General features: G+C 35.0%; 1 protein-coding gene across 2 annotated transcripts; it reads left to right on the forward strand.

Annotated features, from left to right (window-relative positions):
* Positions 1–13,749: 13,749 nt before the first annotated feature.
* LOC18107248 (probable serine/threonine-protein kinase PBL7) lies at positions 13,750–18,377 on the forward strand. 2 transcript variants are annotated; one of them, XM_024588253.2, is made up of 5 exons: positions 13,750–14,074; positions 15,642–15,847; positions 16,020–16,212; positions 16,885–17,270; positions 17,543–18,377. In XM_024588253.2, exons 1-5 carry the CDS (start codon positions 13,996–13,998, stop codon positions 17,921–17,923), a joined length of 1,245 nt encoding a protein of 414 aa, XP_024444021.1. In that variant the 5' UTR covers positions 13,750–13,995; the 3' UTR covers positions 17,924–18,377. The 2 variants fall into 2 exon arrangements, with proteins under 2 accessions (XP_024444021.1, XP_024444023.1); XM_024588255.2 differs by having other exon boundaries at positions 13,752–14,074; positions 16,023–16,212.
* Positions 18,378–19,181: the final 804 nt, after the last annotated feature.

A 19,181-nucleotide genomic window follows, 5' to 3' on the forward strand; every position in this document is an offset into this window, starting at 1 on the left:
TACATGAACTACATAGATTAAGTTCATTCAATCAAGTTTAAACATTAATTATACAAATTAAGTTATACAAACATTTTCATGTTTACAAAATATAAGGGTATACCCCCTATAACCTAAATTACAAGAAGGGAAACATAATCTAGGATCTACTCCTGTCGTGCATGTGATGTTCCTGAAACAAAATACATATTATTGAAAGGTGACTATCACATAAAAAGAAATAACAACATGAAATCAAGCAATTTTAAAAGGGTAACATACATTCATATTTTGTTCCCTTCTCCTTTTCTGGTTTTCATTAGAATCTCTTCCTTATTCAAACTATTAATAATCGTTCCCTCTTTCACTATTAACCTCCATTCCAAACTTTATAAGATCAAACATGTTTATCTTCGTTTAAACCATTTTCGATACCCCTTTCACTGGTATCCTCATCATCATCCCATAGGAGTCGATGTAGGGTGATCCCCTTACCCGGGATCCTAACATACACTGAATGTATGCTAGCCAAAACATGGCGATCCCCTTACCCGGGATCCCAACATACACTGAATGTATGCTAGTCCAACCATGGCGATCCCCTTACCCGGGATCCTAACATACACTAAATGTATGCTGTCCAAACATGGCGATCCCCTTTTCCGGGATCCTAACATACACTAAATGTATGCTAGTTTACACCTCAAATCACACTTCTCATATTTCATTTGTTAGTGATAATTTCATCACTTAGCAATTCACACAACAACCTTTCCCCTTGAGTACACATACATTCGGTAATTCACATTTCACATCAGTAATATATATTAAAACATGGAATTTACGTAGAAGGTAAAGGTGTGATTCACCTACCTACAATAGAAGCTCTCCTCGTGCTCCCCTGCTACTACTGTTGCACCACGCCTGTGGTCCCTCCTACAAATCACAGGTTTATCTCATAAATTTTCCTCACTCAAGGATATGTTTTATAATAACCATATCAACAACCAATAAGTCTTTCTTTCAGTCATTTCTTAGTACTTTATGTTTTTCTCATTTCACTCATTATTACTGTCGTTCTTTGTCCAATCCTAGTTATCATTCCCTTCTTTATATTTGGACTGTCACTGTCCAACTGTTACTGTCCGATTTTGAGCTGTTACTGTCTGACCTCTCCTCAGATTTTTAACTATATCTGGAGTTATAGAACTCCGATTCAAGCGAAATTTATGGCGTTGGAAAGGTAAGACATGAGGTTACAAGTTCTATGTTTTGAGGAGAACCCATTTCTACCTCTAAGATAGTCAAAATTGCTCATCAACAAACACTTGGACTGTTACTGTCCGTTTTTGAAATGTTACTATCTGACCTCTCCTCAGATTTTTAACTATATTTGGAGTTATAGAACTCCGATTCAAGCAAAATTTATGTCGTTGGAAAGGTAAGACATGAGGCTACAAGTTCTATGTTTTGAGGAGAACCCAGTTCTGCCTCTAAGATAGTACTATCCATTTTTTTGAACTGTTACTGTCTGACCTCTCCTCAGATTTTTAACTATATCTGGAGTTATAGAACTCAAATCTATAATTTAACATCCAAGCATCAATCGTAATCAACTTTAAAACAACTCATAAGACCATGTTCAGAATATCTTACCCGATACAAATCAAGGTCTCGATCCCTGCTTTTCTTTCTAATGACAGCCGACCCTCCCCTCTTTTCTTCTTGTTCAATTTTTTCTTGTTAATCCCTTGCCTACCAGTGTTTATTTGTTTTACCTATAACCCTAAATCTTGGATGGGTTCTTGAAATTTGGTGTTTCTCTCTTGATCTGTAAAAATAGATACCAAAACTCCATCTCTTCTTTCTTTACGATAGTTACAGATCTGTTTTTGGTAAGAAGAGTAGTATTTATGCTCTATAATTATTCTTATTTGCATTTAGACCCCATTTTCTTTAAATGTATTCGTTTTGCCCCCACTTCTTTTTAATTTAATTTATTTTCTTTAATTTAATCCAGCCTTGATTATCTCGAGATTTACAAGCCTAGTCATTCGTTTGAGGGTGGTAGGTTGTGGAAGTCTGATGAGTCACATGGTATTTGCGGAGTAATGCTTCCATTGAACGATTGCAAAAATAAGTGTTACGATCACTAATGATAGCTTTAGGGATTTCAAACCTGTCAAATATGTGAGTCCTGACAAAATCTAAAACAACCTTAGCATCGTTAGTTCATGTGGCTTTTGCCAAAATCCATTTGGATACATAAACAACAGCAAGAAGGATATAAAGATTACTAAAAGAAGAAGGAAATGGACCCATAAAATCAATACCCCAAACATCAAAAATTTCACTCACAAGAATATTCGTTAAAGGCATTTGATTTTTATGATTGATATTACCTATTCTTTGGCATTTTTCACATGATTTGCAAAAGTTATATGCATCCTTAAAAATCAAAGGCCAATAAAGACCACTTTCAAGTACATTCTAGGTCATTCTTTTTGCTCCAAAATGCCCACCACAAGAATAAGAATGACAAAAGATGAGAATGAAATGAAATTCATCTTGTGATACCCATCTCCTAACTACTTGATCCACACAAAATTTTCACAGATAAAGAGTGTCCCAAAAATAATATTTAGCACCAGCTCGTAACTTGTCTTTTTGGGATGTAGACAAACCTGGAGGGAATTCTTTGGTGACTAAATAGTTCACCAAATTAGCATACCATGGTCTTGTAGAGGAATGTAACACATACAACTGCTCATCGAGGAATGTCTCTGTTATTGTTTTGGTTTGTATATCCTTGGTCCTCAGTCGGCTCAAGTGATCAGCCACATGGTTTTCAACACCTTTTTTTGTCTTTGATCTCAAGATCAAATTCTTGTAAAAGAAAGCTCCACCTAATCAATCTTGGTTTGGACTCTTTTTTCTTCAAAAGATACCTTAAAGCTACATGGTCAGTAAAAACAACAACTTTTGTACCAAGTAGATATGACCTGAATTTTTCAAGAGCAAACACCACTGCAAAAAGTTCATTTTCAGTTGTATGGTAATTCATTACGCTTTGTCCAACATGCGGGAAGCATAGACGATAACATACAAATTCTTCCCTATTCTTTGCCCAAGTATAACCTCTACCGCATAGTCACTCGCATCACACATTATCTCAAAAGGCTCATCCAGTTTGGTGGTTGGATGATAGGGGCAGATGTGACACGCCTCTTAAGCTCATCATGGGCATCTTTACATGCTTGATCAAACATAAAATCCACTTTTTTAGCTAATAATTTGCACAAGGGTGTTGTAATCTTCGAGAAATCTTTGATAAAGCGTTGATAGAAACCTGCATGGCCAAGAAAAGAACGTTCTTCCCTCACGCATGAGGGGTAAGACAATGATGAAATGGCATTCATTTTAGCTTTATCAACCTCTAATCCACACGAAGACATAACATGCCCAAGAACTATTCCTTTTTCTACCATAAAATAACACTATTCATAATTCAAGACAAGGTTAGTTTCAATGCATTTTTTCAAGACTAAAGATAAACTTTCTAAACACTTATCAAAAGAATCACCATACACCATGAAATCATCCATGAAAACCTCAATTATTCTTTCAACATAGTCAGAAAAAATACTCATCATGCATCTTTGAAAAGTTGCGGGTGCATTACAGAGACCAAAGGGCATTCTCCTATATGCATATGTACCAAATGGACATGTAAATGTAGTCTTTTCTTGATCTTTAGGATTAATAACAATCTGATTAAATCCACTATATCCATCAAGAAAGCAATAAAAAGACTTACCTTCTAAGCGTTTAAGCATTTGGTCCATGAATGGTAATGGGAAATGATCTTTACGTATAGAAAGATTAAGCTTTCTATAATCAACACACATTCTCCAACCACTCGAGATGCGGGTAGGAATGAGGTCATCCTTTTTTTTCTTTACCAATGTGATTCCAGTCTTTTTGGGCACCACATGGATAGGCGCCACCCATTTACTGTCCGTGATGGGGTAAATGACTCCTGCATCTAATAATTTAAAAATTTTAGCTTTCACTACCTTCATCATAGGGGGATTCAACCTTCTTTGCATTTTCCTCGTTGGTTTCGCATTGTCCTCCAATAGTATGTGAAGCATACACATCGAGGGACTAATGCCCTTGATGTCGGCTAAAGTCCATCCAATAGTTGTTTTGTGATCGCACAACAACTTCACAAGTTTTTCCTTTTGCTATGATAACGGGAAGTGTATTGTTGTCGCCAATGAATACATACTTCAAATTATCAGGCAAAGGTTTCAATTCTAACTTGGGGGCCTGTAAAATAGATGGCAAAAACTTTTTATGTGAAAGTACTAAATCAACAAAGATATTACCATGGGGAATAGTTTGCAAAGCTTGCAAAGCCAATGTTGATTCCTGTACGTTTAGGGGAACACGGATATGCCTCTCCATCTCTTCTACCTTGGTAAAATCATAGTCATAGCTCAAAGCCATGCTTAATCCATCATCACAATCAAAATCAAAAACATGTTGCACACACTTATCAACTTGGTCATAGCATGTGATAGAATAAACATTGTTGTAAGGATATTTCATTGCATCATGAAAATTAAATTCAATTTTTTTCTCTCCCACTTTTATAGATAAAGTATCCTTACCATAATTAATTTTTATATTGGCAGTTTTCAAGAATAGTCTCTCAAACAATATAGGAGTGTTGTTTGATGAGTCACAAGAATCACGTTCCATATCAAAAATATAAAAGTCGCATGGAATAACCAAACTATCAATCTTAACTAAGACATTTTCTATCACACTAAGTGGATAAACAAAACTACTATTCACAAGTTGTATTACAATGCTAGTTTTAATCAAAGGCTCAAAAGAATCATAAACATGTTTAGGCATAACACTAATGGATGCACCTAAATCGCATAAGGCTCTTTTAAAACTAGCATTACCAATAACACATGGGATAGTAAACGCACTTGGGTCTTTTTGTTTCAAAAGTAGATTCTTTTGAACAACAGCAGATACAACTTTATTCATACTTACCGTTTCGTAACCTTTTAGCTTGTAAGCTCTCTTGGTAGTACACAACTCTTCAAGAATTTGGCATACTTGGAAATTTGCTTGATAACATCAATCAAAGGAATGTTGAGTTCCACTTTCTTGAAAACCTCTAAAATCTCTTTTTCTTTGTTCTCTTTCTTAGACCTAGAAGAACTCACAGGAAATGAGGGAATTATCTTAAAACTGGAATTCATTGAATTAGGACTTACCTTTGGAGTATTGGTCGTTGTTTCATTTTGTAGAGGAGAAGGGTGTTTCTTCTTTATACTCAGTTTTGTTTCTATCTCCTCTTCTTCCTCCATCTCAATTTGTTTCGACCTTTGCTCTTTAAGTTCTTTCCCACTCCGCAGCGTGATCACACTGACATTCTCTTTTGGATTCAATGCTTGGGAGGACAACTTTCCATTCATTTGTGCCTCTAATTTCCCTATACTTGAAGCTACTTGCCCCATTTGCTTCTCTAAGTTGTGAATGCTTGACCTTGTTTCTTATTGAAAAGACATGACGTTTTGTTGCAATGTCACTGTATTAGAAGCCAAGGTTTTCATCATCTCACGAAGATCATCATTCGATGACCCCATAACATTGGAATTTATGAATGTAGGGGGCTGTCTCGCTTGATAATTTTGTTGGGACTGAAATCCATGGAACTGTCGACCTTGATTGCCTTGTTGAGGCGGGTTTCCATAGCATAAGTTTGGATGATCTCTCCATCCAGGATTGTACGTGTTGGAAAAGGGATCATACTTACGCTGGGCTATGCATTGAATGCTACATCAACTACATTAACTTGTTCAATGTAATCTTCTTGCATTGTTGGGCACATATCCAAAGCATGTCCTTGTAAGGAGCATATGCTACAAACTTTCACCTACTGTGCATTTTCACAAGCCAAAGAACGCACAAGAGAAGTAAGATCATTAACTTTATTCTCAAGGTTAGAAATACTTACCGTATTTTCTCATTTTCTTGGGAAGTCTCCACGTGTGCCAAATTATTTCGAATTGGCTGCCATATTTGTGATCAATTGGCATGCAACCTCGGGTGTCTTATCTACCAATGCCCCTCCACTTGCCGCATCAATGATACTACGGTCAGTAAGCATTAGTCCTTCATAGAAATATTGAATGAGCAGCTGATCGGGTATCTCTGATGATGAGGGCATTGAATGCACAGTTACTCAAATCTTTCCCAATACTCAAAGAGTGTCTCCCCATGAGATTGCCGAATCCCACATATTTCCAATTCTTAATGGAACCTGGGAGAATAGAGAAAAGTCATGCCTTTGTTGCCTTTTTTAAAAAGAAATGGAAAGCTTTCAACTTAACCTGTTTTTCATCAACTCCATTCGATTTCATACTAACACAAACCATGTGGAACTCTTTGAATGAGTATGAGGATCTTCTCCGGAAGTCCATTGAATATTGACAATAAGTGTATAAAACCAAACTTGAGCTCGAAGTTGGCATTATTGTAAATATTTATGGACAATGGTTGATTCTCCACATTAGGAGCAATGAGCTCCTTAAGTGTCTGTTATTGTATAACAACCATGGTGTTGATGCGAGCTTCATTTCGTAACCTGTGTAAAGTGTTTTCTAGTTTGAGATCTACCTGCACTTGTTTTTGGTTAGCAGAACGAGTTACAGGCATAAATCGTCAAGAAAACTCAAAAGAAACCAGTCACATAAGAGATTTAAAATGGTGCAAATTGAATGAAAATCCGACGCTAGAACACAAAAACTATTCAGAACATCGTTTCCCTTTAGGAAACAAAAGGCTGAGACCTAATTCCACCAAAAATCGGTTTTGAACAGTAATTGTATCATACCACCACAAGCAAAAAATTTGTTTCTCTTTTTTTTTAACAAAATAAATAACAATCACAGCACAAGAATCAACTAAAATCACTTCCCCGATAACGACGCCAAAATTTTTATGATGTCGCGGTCGCACAAATTGATTACCCTAACTTAAATAAACAAGATAGTATAGAGCAAGCATGGGGTCTATCCCACGAGGAAGGTTTAGTTCAGATTTTTATGCTATATGATATGCAACTGGGGGGGTTTTGAAATTATTTATGCTATGTTATCGTAAACAGAAAAAAACAATCAATGCTAAATCAAAGAAAACCAAAATTTATCAAGAAAACAAACCTTGGTCACAAGTAAACGTCCACCTACAAAAATCAAAACTGATCATGGAAATGAAATGTCAATTTATACTCTGAATATTTATCTCTTGTTACGTTGATTAGTTAGCAGATTCGTTGTATAACTAATCATAACCATCAAACAACCACAGTGTCCGCACTAATAATTTAATTCAACGGCAACCTTAAGAACTAGATAAATTGATTAATCTAGATAACATAATTGTCCGTAGTTCATGTTTGATTTGTTCTAATGTTCTCCTTAAGATTAATAACGTAGTTCAGCCACAATTATTAACTCAGTTGCTTCACAAGTTTATATACCGCAACTCCGGTTTTGATAGCAAACTTAGCAATAGATTGTTCACAATAATAACTTAGAGTCCGCTCTCACAATTAAAATAAACAATCATATAAAATAAGCATAGGACAACAAACATAAATCATATGTGTCATTCATCATATAAACTGAAAAGAAAAGGTAAAATAAATCTCACAGTTCTTGAAATCTGAAGGTTTCTGTGTCCTTGCAACCAAGAAAAAAAGTTTAGCCTTGCATGTCTATTGAACAAATAATCAAAAAGAAAGAAGAATGCATGATTTCGGGTTTTTTAGAGAAAGATACGTTTTCTCTCTTGGCTGGCTTCCCCCTTTCCTTTCTTTCTTTCTTTTTTATATCCTAGGAAACCCTAATCCCTTTTCTACAAAAATAGTCATTTTCTAAGTAGACAATTTACATTTAAGTAGTTCATAACAATTTTTCTAAAAATAGAGAAATAGCCTTGCATAAAATCTTCAAGCTTTGACTTTTGACTTAGAGGAGCTAAATTGCTGAAATAAAGACTTGGATGTCGGTTCGGATACTTTGGGATGTAATTTGGATTTGTTTCTTCACAAAACCTGTCTGTTGGCATAATTCATATGTCATCTAAGAAAAATCATATCTCTCTCATATGAGCTCTTTTTCTACTGGAAGTAGGTAGCCTGATATCTCTGAGTCAAGAATTCAAAAAAAAATGAGTTTGCATCAAATGGACTTTTGTAGCTCAAGATATTCAAGTCGGAATGGCTGAAGGTCAACACTGGCAAAATGCGAGATTTGAATTTGAAGACTACGATTTCCATGTTCTTTGTTTTTTTTTATTTTTCTTTTCATATATTTATAAAAAGTTATGGGTGTTAGCTTTCTAATGCAATTGGAATCACTTTGTTTCAACTTCTAGAGCTCAAGCTCTGCACAAAACATCAATCAGAGGTCAAATCTTTCAATTATCTCTAATTTAGTTCTTTTTGAATCTTACATCCAAAAGTGCATTCAAAACATAAAACAAAGAATATCAAGGCATTTTATATATAAAACATAGGTAAAATACTAGGTAAATGTGGGTAAAACTCTCAAATAATATGGTTGCATCAGGTCGCCTGGAATAATTAGACCACTTACGAGATTCCTCACATTTTATCATCAGGCAGATCGACTGGAACAATTAGACCACTCGTGAAATTCTTCGCATTATTCTTCCTATTAGGCAGGTCACCTAGAACAATTAGATCACTTACGAGATTCCTCGTATTTTATCATTGGACAAGTTGCTTGGAACAATTAGATCCCTCGTGAAATTCTTCGCGTTTCTTTTTCACCATCGGGCAGGTCGCCTGGAACAATTAGACCAATTGTGAGATTCCTCGCATTTCATCATCGAGCAGGTAGCCTGGAACAATTAGACCACTCGCGAAATTCTTCACGTTTCTTTTTCACCATCGGGCAGGTTGCCTGGAACAATTAGACCAATTGCGAGATTCCTCGCATTTCATCATTGGGCAAGTCGCTAGAACAATTAGACCACTTGCGACATTCCTTACATTTTACTATCGGGCAGGTTGTCTGGAATAATTGGATCATTTTTTCAAAAAAAACAAAAAACAAAAAATCAATCAAAAGAAAAGAGGAAGGGTTTTCACGCTTATTTTTCTTTACAAAACTTACTATGCAGAGTCAAAAGAAATTGAATTTTCCAATGCCTTTGCACCATAAGCATTGTAAAAAGAAGACAACTGTTATAACCCAATTTTGGCCTGTTGGTTTTTAATCTTATTTGGATTTTGGAGTTATTTTTATGAGTTTGGCATGTTGAAGAGACTTTGTAAATTAATTGCTAAAGATAAGAAATTCTGCATTTTATGTTTTGGACCTAGTTTCTTGTGACAGGTTTTTCGCCAAGTTAGAGTTCTAGAATGAGAATGCGGGTTGAATATAAATCAAAGTACACATATTAAGCTTTTCAGGGAGGTATTATGGAAAAAACTTCGATCTCAAAGTACACTAGATATTCAAACGGGAATATCTTAGGATTCTGATATCGAAATAAGGCGATTTAAAACCCAAATTCATCTACACTTCCAGGACTACAACTTTCATGAAGGACTCCAAGTCAGATAAAATCTTTTTGAAGGATAGAATCTAAATGCAATTAGGTTGGTTGAAATGGGTCTCCTGATCTTATTCGGAAACTAACAATGTCGAGCATCCCAATATAGCTGAAAGTTTGACATAAAAATGATGGGACTTAACACCTTAGAAAGGTGCAGATCAAGCTTTTAATATGTCATGAATGAAAAAATATAGTTGGGATAGTCGAATATTGCACGAAACTAAGTCAGAATCAAAGTCTAAATTGCAATAGAGTTGATATTATAGCAAAATTATGACAGCAACAGAATTAATTTTCAACACAAATTCTGAGAGATTTATCCAACTTTAAAAATCAGATAAAAAAAGAACAAATTGAGTATCTCAAGGACTCCTAATTAGCCTAAAAATAAGAGAGATTTTGACAGCAAGAGAAGGAGGCCATTATAAGAAACCCTGGGGGAGACATTAATAAAGAGGAGGGAGAATGCCAAATAAAAAAAAGGAGTAGAAGAAAACCTAAAGCCTATTATCCCTACGAACCAAGAACTTTAATTCCTCTCTGTTACCTCTCATCCGTATCCTTTCAAAAGACCACCTTTCATCTCCCTCATCTGACAGAACCAGCAGAAGAGAACCCTCATAGCCTCAATCTCAACCCGCCTCTCTCTCAGCCCCGCCTGATAACATCCAGAAAACCAAAGCCTCATTCCTCTCCTTTCCTCTTTTGGCTTCTCCCCATCACCATTAGATTCTCCCCCATAGTCTAGCAACTTCTCTTAAGACCAGCCAAACCGTGAGCCACAACAACTTTAGGAGCTTTGCTTCACATTCCAAACAATGAGCTCTTCTCTGCGTCTTGCACCAGCACACAACCATCACCAACAGTCACAGTTCATCTATGCACCGTGAGCATGCAACAGCCATAGCTGCAGCAACCTTCTCTTCTTAGTAAGGATAGGGGATGCGAAGGAGAACATGTAAAAAAACCAGAGGAAGGGGACGAGAATGAACAAAGGAGAAGGAACCATAAGACAAACAAAGGGGATGAACACAGACATAAATGTAAAGGAGAACAGGGGGTAGCACAATACGAGGAGAAGCATAGGAGAGAGTTTCTTTTTAGCCAACAACCTCACGCCTTGATTGCCATTGTCCTTCGCTTGCAGCGACCAGGTAAGTTCCTCTTCTTTCCCTGTTTTGCAAACTGTTGCATGCATGCGTGAATTACTCACACATGCATGCAACAATGGTTTTTTTTTTTCTCTCTTTTTTTTCTTCTATAAAATTTGAGACCGAACTACACAAATAACAAAAAAAACATAAAAAAATAAAAATAGTTTCTTTTTTCTTTTAATACAAATTTTGTGTATTTATTCATTGGCGCTAGAGTTAGGAATATCATATTTTTTTGGATTTGTGCAATATTTACCAATGCCAGAGTTGGAAATATTTGTAGGTACTGTTCACTAACACTAGAGTCAGAAACATGATATGAAGAACAAAAAAAAAGGAGAGGAGAACAAATTCTTAGCAATATAAAATAAAACCAGCAACGTAGCCTACCTCAGGTAGGACGCTTAAGGGGTGATAGTATCTTTCTTTTCGCATAACCAGTTTTGTATCATAGAATCTCTATTGACCGGTTAGGGTTCCTAGTGACCATAATACTAGGTGACGACTCCTTGAACTAGATCTTTTCCCCTAAGAACAAGATGCCAAATATTTGTTCCTTTTCTTTTCCAAAAAAATTTTAATCGGTCGTCACGATGTCCGGGTGTGACACTATCTCTTGCTATTCTAAAGGTGTTCATCATGTAAGGTTTCTTCATGATTTCTTGGCCGAAACATAGCTTTCCCTCTCATTCAATCTTTCACATGCATTTTATCAAGTCTAACACATTTATGTTCCCATTAACGTGCTATAACATATATCCATACCTTTGATCCATAGTCACACAAATTCTTCAATGACATATAAGCACAATTCTGTTTTAGCTCAAGCATGTTCTAAGACTCTAACAAGGTCATAATTCAAAGCATTTTATCACATTAATTTGCATTATGTCCAGCCCTTTAATTTGGTCGGCCTCTCTTTAGGTTCTTACATTAAAAATCATTCATATTTGTTCATATTTCTTTTGTGAAATCTATACTTGTGTCCTTTGATTCTTTATTCTACTCTAATCTTCTCATCTAACTATTAAATTTTGAGTTAAAGATGTAAGAACCCTAAACCTTTTATTTGAATTTTCTCCCCCCTTCCTTATCCAAATCATCAAGTAATAACCAACCAAGGAAATGATATCACCCTTACCTCAATGTTTTCAAACAATTTTAGGAAGGTTTGGTTATTTCTTCTTCTCTTCCTCACAGTTTTCTTCTCACCTTCTCCTGCTATTCCAGCCGGCCTTCTAGGCTCTTTTTTCTTCTATGTTTTCAACTATTCTTCTTTTCTCTAACTCTCCCTTCCATTAAACACTCAAGGAAGTGACATGCAGGTTGGTTTGGTTCAGTTTTCCCTTGGAAAGGGGTGGGTTACTACAACTATGGCTGCTGCCGACTTTTGAAGGAGGAAAAGTCATCTCTTTTTCTCCCCCTTGTATTTATATCACTCATAAATGAGGTGGGGTGTTTGGGGGCTGGTTAACATTGTTCCTATTCTCTTTTTGGATAACCTAGGGTTGGCTTGCTCCTTCCCCAATTCCTACCTAGGATAGCCTGGTTTTCATCCCATAATTTCCACCTAGAGCAGACCAGTTTGTTTCCTTTAATTCTTTCTTAGCATAGGCCGACCTAATACTATTTACTTTTGGGTTTTACAAACTGTCTGCTAAACCTAAGGAAACTTGGGCCTGGCGTGATGCTAGAACAAATATACTTGGGTTTAGCAGACAACTAAATCTAAGGAAATGTGGGCTCATAGAGATGTTAAACCTAAAATACTTGGGTTTAGTAATCAATTGAACACAAGTAATATGCCAGATCCTAAACAATCTTCTAAACTAAAAGTGTTATGGATTGGATAAACCTTCATACTTTTTTAATTTTCTATATTTGGTTACATCCCAAGTCGTAAGTATCTAGTGAATCCTACCTCTAGAACAATTATATAAATTATTCATGTCAGGGGTAACGATCTCCCTACACTTATAGATATATAAAAGGTCTCTTAAGGGCTACCACACTTATCATATTATTAATGATATGTAAGGGATATGTGTCCCTCATTAATGCCACTAAAAGTAAGGGATTTGTCCATCATTTATTTGCCTGAAATTAACAAGGTTCAAGGGATATAAATACCCCCTAAACCATCCAAGTAAGGGTTTAGAACCTTTTTTTTATTTTTAATAGCTTACATATATGTTAGAGCATTAATCATCCTAAAATACAATAACAAACACCATCTACTCTTGGAATTTAAGGTTTTTTAAGTTATTTATTATCTTTCTCATAAAGTTATTGACTTTATAATCAGAGAGTCTTTAAATCTCTCGATTTGAATTGTTTTTGCACGCAGTTAAGTTTTTATCATTAATTTGGTGCTTCCGGAGATAAGGAGAAGAAAATTGTTTACTTGGACATCTTGGTTAATCATTATCCTCAAACTAAATAACTTGTTACATAAATATTCTGGGTTTTGGTATATCATAAAAAAAGCATATCAATAACTAGAAAATTTTATAATTATTTTAAAATCTAACCATTTAAATTATTACACATAAGTAAAAAAAAAAAAAAAAAACAATACATCTATTACTTTTCTTTTGTGTATTTTAAAAAACAAACCTATTTTTTAGAGGAAAAAATTCATATATGCCTGCGTGATTAAGCATGTTGAAGTTCAGCAACCCAATGGTGATGTAGGTTTATTTTTAAGACATCAAATTAACAGTTACATAGAAAAAAAACCAGTGTATGGAATTTTCAATCATGGCAGAATTGAAAGTAATCATTCAATACAAATTATCCACGAAACCTGCCAAAATTATTTCATATAATTTATTAATGTTACGAAATGGTCACTTCCAATTCTCTGACGTCACAGCGAGGTTAAAGACAACTACCTAGATTCTATTGAAAACAACAACCGTGTACGGTTGTACTTTAGGGTGTTGCTGTTTTTTATTTCCTTTTAAAAAATATTTATATTTTAATTTATGTTTTTTTCTAGGAAAGCGTGTAGAATTAATAATCTGAACCTGAACTCCCCAAAAAAGACCTCTTCGTTCTTTTCTTTTTGGCTTATATTTCCCAACGGAACAAACTCTCATTTTCTGCATTTCTTTTAGAATATAAGCCATTGTCAAGTTCACTAATTATTAGAAAATCACATTGTGGTTTTGTTTTTCTGGAAATGGGTTTTTGCCCTTGTTTCGGGTTTTCTAAAAGCAAGAAGGTGAAAAGCGATCATATCAAGAAACAGCCATCTTATGGTGAGTTTTGTCTGATAACCATGTATTCTACGATGTAATCTCTAAATGGTGTTTCTTTTTCTTACATTTTGTTTTTTTTCGTGTCTAGAATTTTTTTGATTACATAGTTTTACGGTTCTTGATTTGATAGGCATGCATCATGGTTATGGGAATAACCAAATTTCAAACCCCATCTTGATTATGCATGGAAATTGTTTCACAAACACAATGCGGATTTGGGATGAGTGGATCTCTGAGAATTTGATAGTTTTAAGAGTTATCTCTTTTATGTTATCTTAGTTTGCCTTAGTCTACCAATTCTTTAGACTGTAAAACCCATCATTTTTGCTAGAAATCTAGCCATCATTTCAGCAAGTGATTTATGTTATTGAATGTAGTAGCAACTTCCTCTTTCAACCGTGTTTCGCTCCTTAGTGCTCTTTATTGTCTAGCTGCTAAATATAATTATAATTGTTGTGATAATTTGAATTTTGATTCATCTAGAGTACTAATTGATTCACTGTCGTTACAGTGTGATCATGCACAAAATTGCGGTGTCCTTTTTATGTGCTTTCCAGATTGTCTGAAATTTATGTACATGCTATATCTGAAGGCAAGAGAATGATAAATATTTCTAAATCAAATGCATGATAACATGGATCACATAATTGCAAGTTTCAATTTCACAATTGAAAAACATTTGTCATTTTTCAAGGCAATGTTATCTGCTGACCAGAAATTTCTATAAGAAGTGAAATTTTCCGTTGGTTCTACTTTAGCACATCAACTGAACTTGTTAATCTGATAAAGGGAGCACGGATTCTTCCATGATGTTGAAAACTTGCCTTACTATCTTATCTGTAGAGGCAAAAAAATTTATAGAGAAATACCATGCCTTTGTCATATGTTAAGTAGATTGTTTGATATACACGAACAACGCTAGTTCAGCAACCACTGTAACAAGTGTTAGTGTTTTTTTAATACATTTCTCTTCCAATGACCAGAAGAGCCTGGATATAACAGGAAATTGTTTTTGCTTCGATATATGTCTCTTTTCTTCTCTTACATTTGTTTGCATCTTATAGAAACTTTTCTCTTATTCATCGGAAAATCTTCAATGAAATCTTTTGATGTGATTTACAAGAGATGCAATAAACTTAAAATGAGAATCCCTTTATTGATTTGGTTTAGCACTGAAGCTCTTCCTTCTCTAAAGCTGTTAGTTTGGCAGGTGCTTTACAACTTTAATCAGTAATTTCAGTTGTTGGATTTTTCCTCAAATCTTAGTGCATGCCTTTTTCTAGGAATCTATTTTGGCAAAAATTTTACACAGGATACATGCACGTTTTGTTATGGAGACTGGAAATATCTTTTAAGAGTGGAATAAAAGTAAAATTAGGATTGGAATGTGCTTGATTCACATTGCTTCTGTAGGGTGCTTTCAAAGAGCCACCGCTTATTGGTAATCTGCTGTAGGTTGAGATGGTTAAACACATAATTTGCTCCTCTGGAATTTCGCACAGCGCACTTTTTCTTTCTAACATGTTCCCTTCAAAAGTTTGATCTTTTTTTACTAAAATCGACACAGAACAAAGATTGGGAACAGTATCAAAAAAGAGTGTTGATTCAAGATTTAAATCAGCTGTTGTAAAAGATGGTCCCAGTGCTCATTTCTCTGCGACATTCACCTATGAAGAACTTTCATTTGCAACAAACAATTTTAGGTCTGAATCTTTAATTGGAAGAGGTGGATTTGGTGCTGTATTTAAAGGAAAATTAGAAAGCACTGGTCAGGTAAATTCTATTTGCTCAAAATACTTTTGATTTTCTTCCCCCATTCTGGAACAAACAGAGGCTATTTTAGTTTCTTTACTCATTTGCTCCCAATATTTTTTCTCGTGTTAATTCTTTTGAATTTGTTTTGACTAGTCTCTTTTTTCCTGGATCACACCTAATACGGTTGTAGCAGGTTGTAGCTGTTAAACAGCTAGATCCATCAGGTATCCAAGGCGACAAGGAGTTTCTGGTGGAGGTTCTCATGCTCTCCCTACTGCATCACCCTAACCTTGTCAACTTGATTGGTTTTTGTGCCGAAGGAGACCATCGTCTTCTTGTCTATGAATACATGCCTTTGGGATCCTTGGAAGATCACCTTTTTGGTATATCTTCAATCTCTCTGCTTCCTTCCTTATAACATAATATATGGTTTTACTATAACGTCATTTGAAGCACCCTAGAGTACCCAGACTTTCAATGGAAAACAATTCAAGACGGCTTATGATGGAACTTCTTTCATGGAAGGACCTACAAATTTCTCATTTGAAACACAAAATTCACAGTAGAATCCATTTGAGTGATTAAATTACCTGATCTGAAAAAATAAAATTGTTGTTGGTTAGTGTCTATCTTACAACAAGGTTAAATACATGAAGATATCTCTTTATCTAACCAAGGGAAATTTATAATTTTGAAAGTTACAAGAGTAAACAAGTTGGAATTCATGTCACAACATTTCATGTTTGTCAGTGAGCTTTGTACAGTGAATCTTAAGGTTGATGATTCTGCTTCATTTTACTGTCCATTATATCTGGTTTGCTTGGGTTTTCTCTTCTTCCTTCTAGAAATAAGAAAGACAAGCATACGAAAGCCAGTGAAACAGCATGAAAAGATATTTTCTGTACACTTCATGTTGTGCAACTCATATTTCCCATAAATAGTGCAGTAAAGATAGCATGTAATACCTTGCATAAATAGAGATGCCACGGAACATCTGCTGCCGTTTCCAAGTCTTTAATAATTTAGCATGAAGTCATGACATGTTATATGTGCAGATGTGACACCGCATATGGAGCCTCTTGACTGGAATACAAGAATGAAGATAGCAGCGGGTGCAGCCAGAGGATTGGATTCTCTGCATTCTGCAAATCCCCCCGTCATATACAGGGACTTGAAAGCGTCTAACATATTATTGGAGGATGGTTTTAACCCAAAACTCTCGGATTTTGGACTTGCTAAATTTGGCCCAGTTGGTGATAAGTCCTATGTCTCCACCAGGGTCATGGGTACCTATGGTTACTGTGCTCCTGAATATGCATCATCTGGAAGGTTGACCATAAAGACTGATATCTACAGTTATGGAATTGTTTTGTTAGAGCTCATCACTGGACATAGAGCACTGGACGAGGTTAACGGTCATCAAGAATATCTTGTTAACTGGGTAATTCACATCCTATAATTCTACATATCTGTCAGTTTGCCAAAACCAGTATGTATGCTTGTTAACTTCGCGAGGATTAGACACTAGCTGAATCAAGTCACCATGCTTGATTAACATTAGATGTCTGCATCATCCTGCTTATTTTTCTTTAGTGTCTTTAGATATGGTATGAGAATGTTTTTTGGTTCTCCTCATAATGGATTATTGGTACATTTTTCTAATCATCTTTTATTATATCGATTTTCTAATTCAAAATTTCCTTTTGAATATAGGCACTTCCCTTGATGAAAGACCACAACTTTTCAAGATTAGCAGATCCAATGCTTAAAGGCAAGTACTCAATGTCTGTCTTAAAGAAGGTTATAGAAGTGGCATCTATGTGTCTCGGTGAAAATGCCAATTCACGCCCTTCCTCGAGTGAATTGGTGCAAGCCATGGATTACTTGTTCTCTCGTAAAAATGAATCAAAGAAGGTAAAGAATGACTGTGCCAAATGGCCAGAGATTGACCTCTCCCCAAGTCACTCAAAAATGATATTAGACAAGGATTTAGATCGGGACCGTGCTGTGGCAGAGGCCAAGATGTGGGGAGTGAAATGGAGAGAAAGGCGAGAACAAATTCAGCGAAGTATTTCTGATGAAGACAATAGGTAGGAGGAACCTACTAAAACGCCCCCTCCCTCAAAGAAGATTTTGACTATTTAACTTAGTTTATAAATCAGGAGTTTAAGATCCTTCCCTGTAGTCTATTCCTTTGCCTTATTTTTAGGCTAATTCTTTTTTTTTACCCTCTCTACTTGGGTGAATAAAATTCAGAGTGGACAATAAATTTGAAGGCATTTCAAATTGGCCGGCTTGTCAAGGTATGGCAGAAGCTGATGGATTCATTGTAAGCTTGGCTCCTCGCCAAGAACTTAGGTTTGGCATAATTTGCCGGTTGATTTTTTTATTTTTTATTTTTATCTTCTTGGAAATGCAGTATATGCCATATAATTATGGTGGTTAGTGTATTGACAGTTTAACGAAGTTTACGTTGAATTTCCCTTTCATAGCTACAAGTTTATTTTTATTTTTATTTTTATTTTTTTAATTTCCAAGTATTTCCAAACTTAGGTTGGCCCAAGGAAGGTGTCCGGGCCACAAAAGAAGAAGAAAAAAATGAAAAGGAATTGCATAGCTGGATATTAATGGTTATTGCAGTTATTACTAGCAACACTGAAAGAATAGAATTTAGGGATTCATATGAATTAAAGGGTAAACACCTAATGCACTGATCATATGAACAGTGCAAACATTTTTATTTAGTGCAAACATTTTTTTTTTTTTTTGTCTTTCTTCAAATTTTTTTTATTTTTATTTTTACTTAGTTTATTTTAAATTGACTTTCATAATTTATTTTGGTTTTTTTTTTCTTTAAGATTATCATAGTCATAAACAAATGTCTTAGTATTTGGTTGGTACTTAATTTTATAAGATCATATTTTTGCTATCATATAGTTAAGTAAAAATAGTTAATAAAAAACAGAGTTATTAAATCTAGCGGAGTCCATGACCCTGGTTATGAGTTTGGACAATTAAGTTGTCAAGTTCAAGTCGATCAAATATATTGTCGTCTTAATATTAAAAAAAATATCATCTTGAAATATTTTTTAAAGTCAATTCATGTTTTTATCGATCATCCGGGTAGATTTAGAAATTGTCAAATTAACTAAGTCACATCGGAACAAAAAAAAGTAATTTTAAAAAACATAGTTTTTAAAACTAGAAGAGTCCATAACCCGGATGACAAGTTTGGTGGGTTAAGTTATGTAGCCCGAGTCAATTCGATATGTCACAGTCTCAATAATAATAATATCATCTTAAATTTATTTTTTTAAATCGAACCGCATTTTTATTAGTCATACCAAGTTAT

This window comes from Populus trichocarpa, chromosome 17, assembly GCF_000002775.5.
Source record: "Populus trichocarpa isolate Nisqually-1 chromosome 17, P.trichocarpa_v4.1, whole genome shotgun sequence".
NCBI classification, from domain to species: Eukaryota; Viridiplantae; Streptophyta; class Magnoliopsida; order Malpighiales; family Salicaceae; genus Populus; species Populus trichocarpa.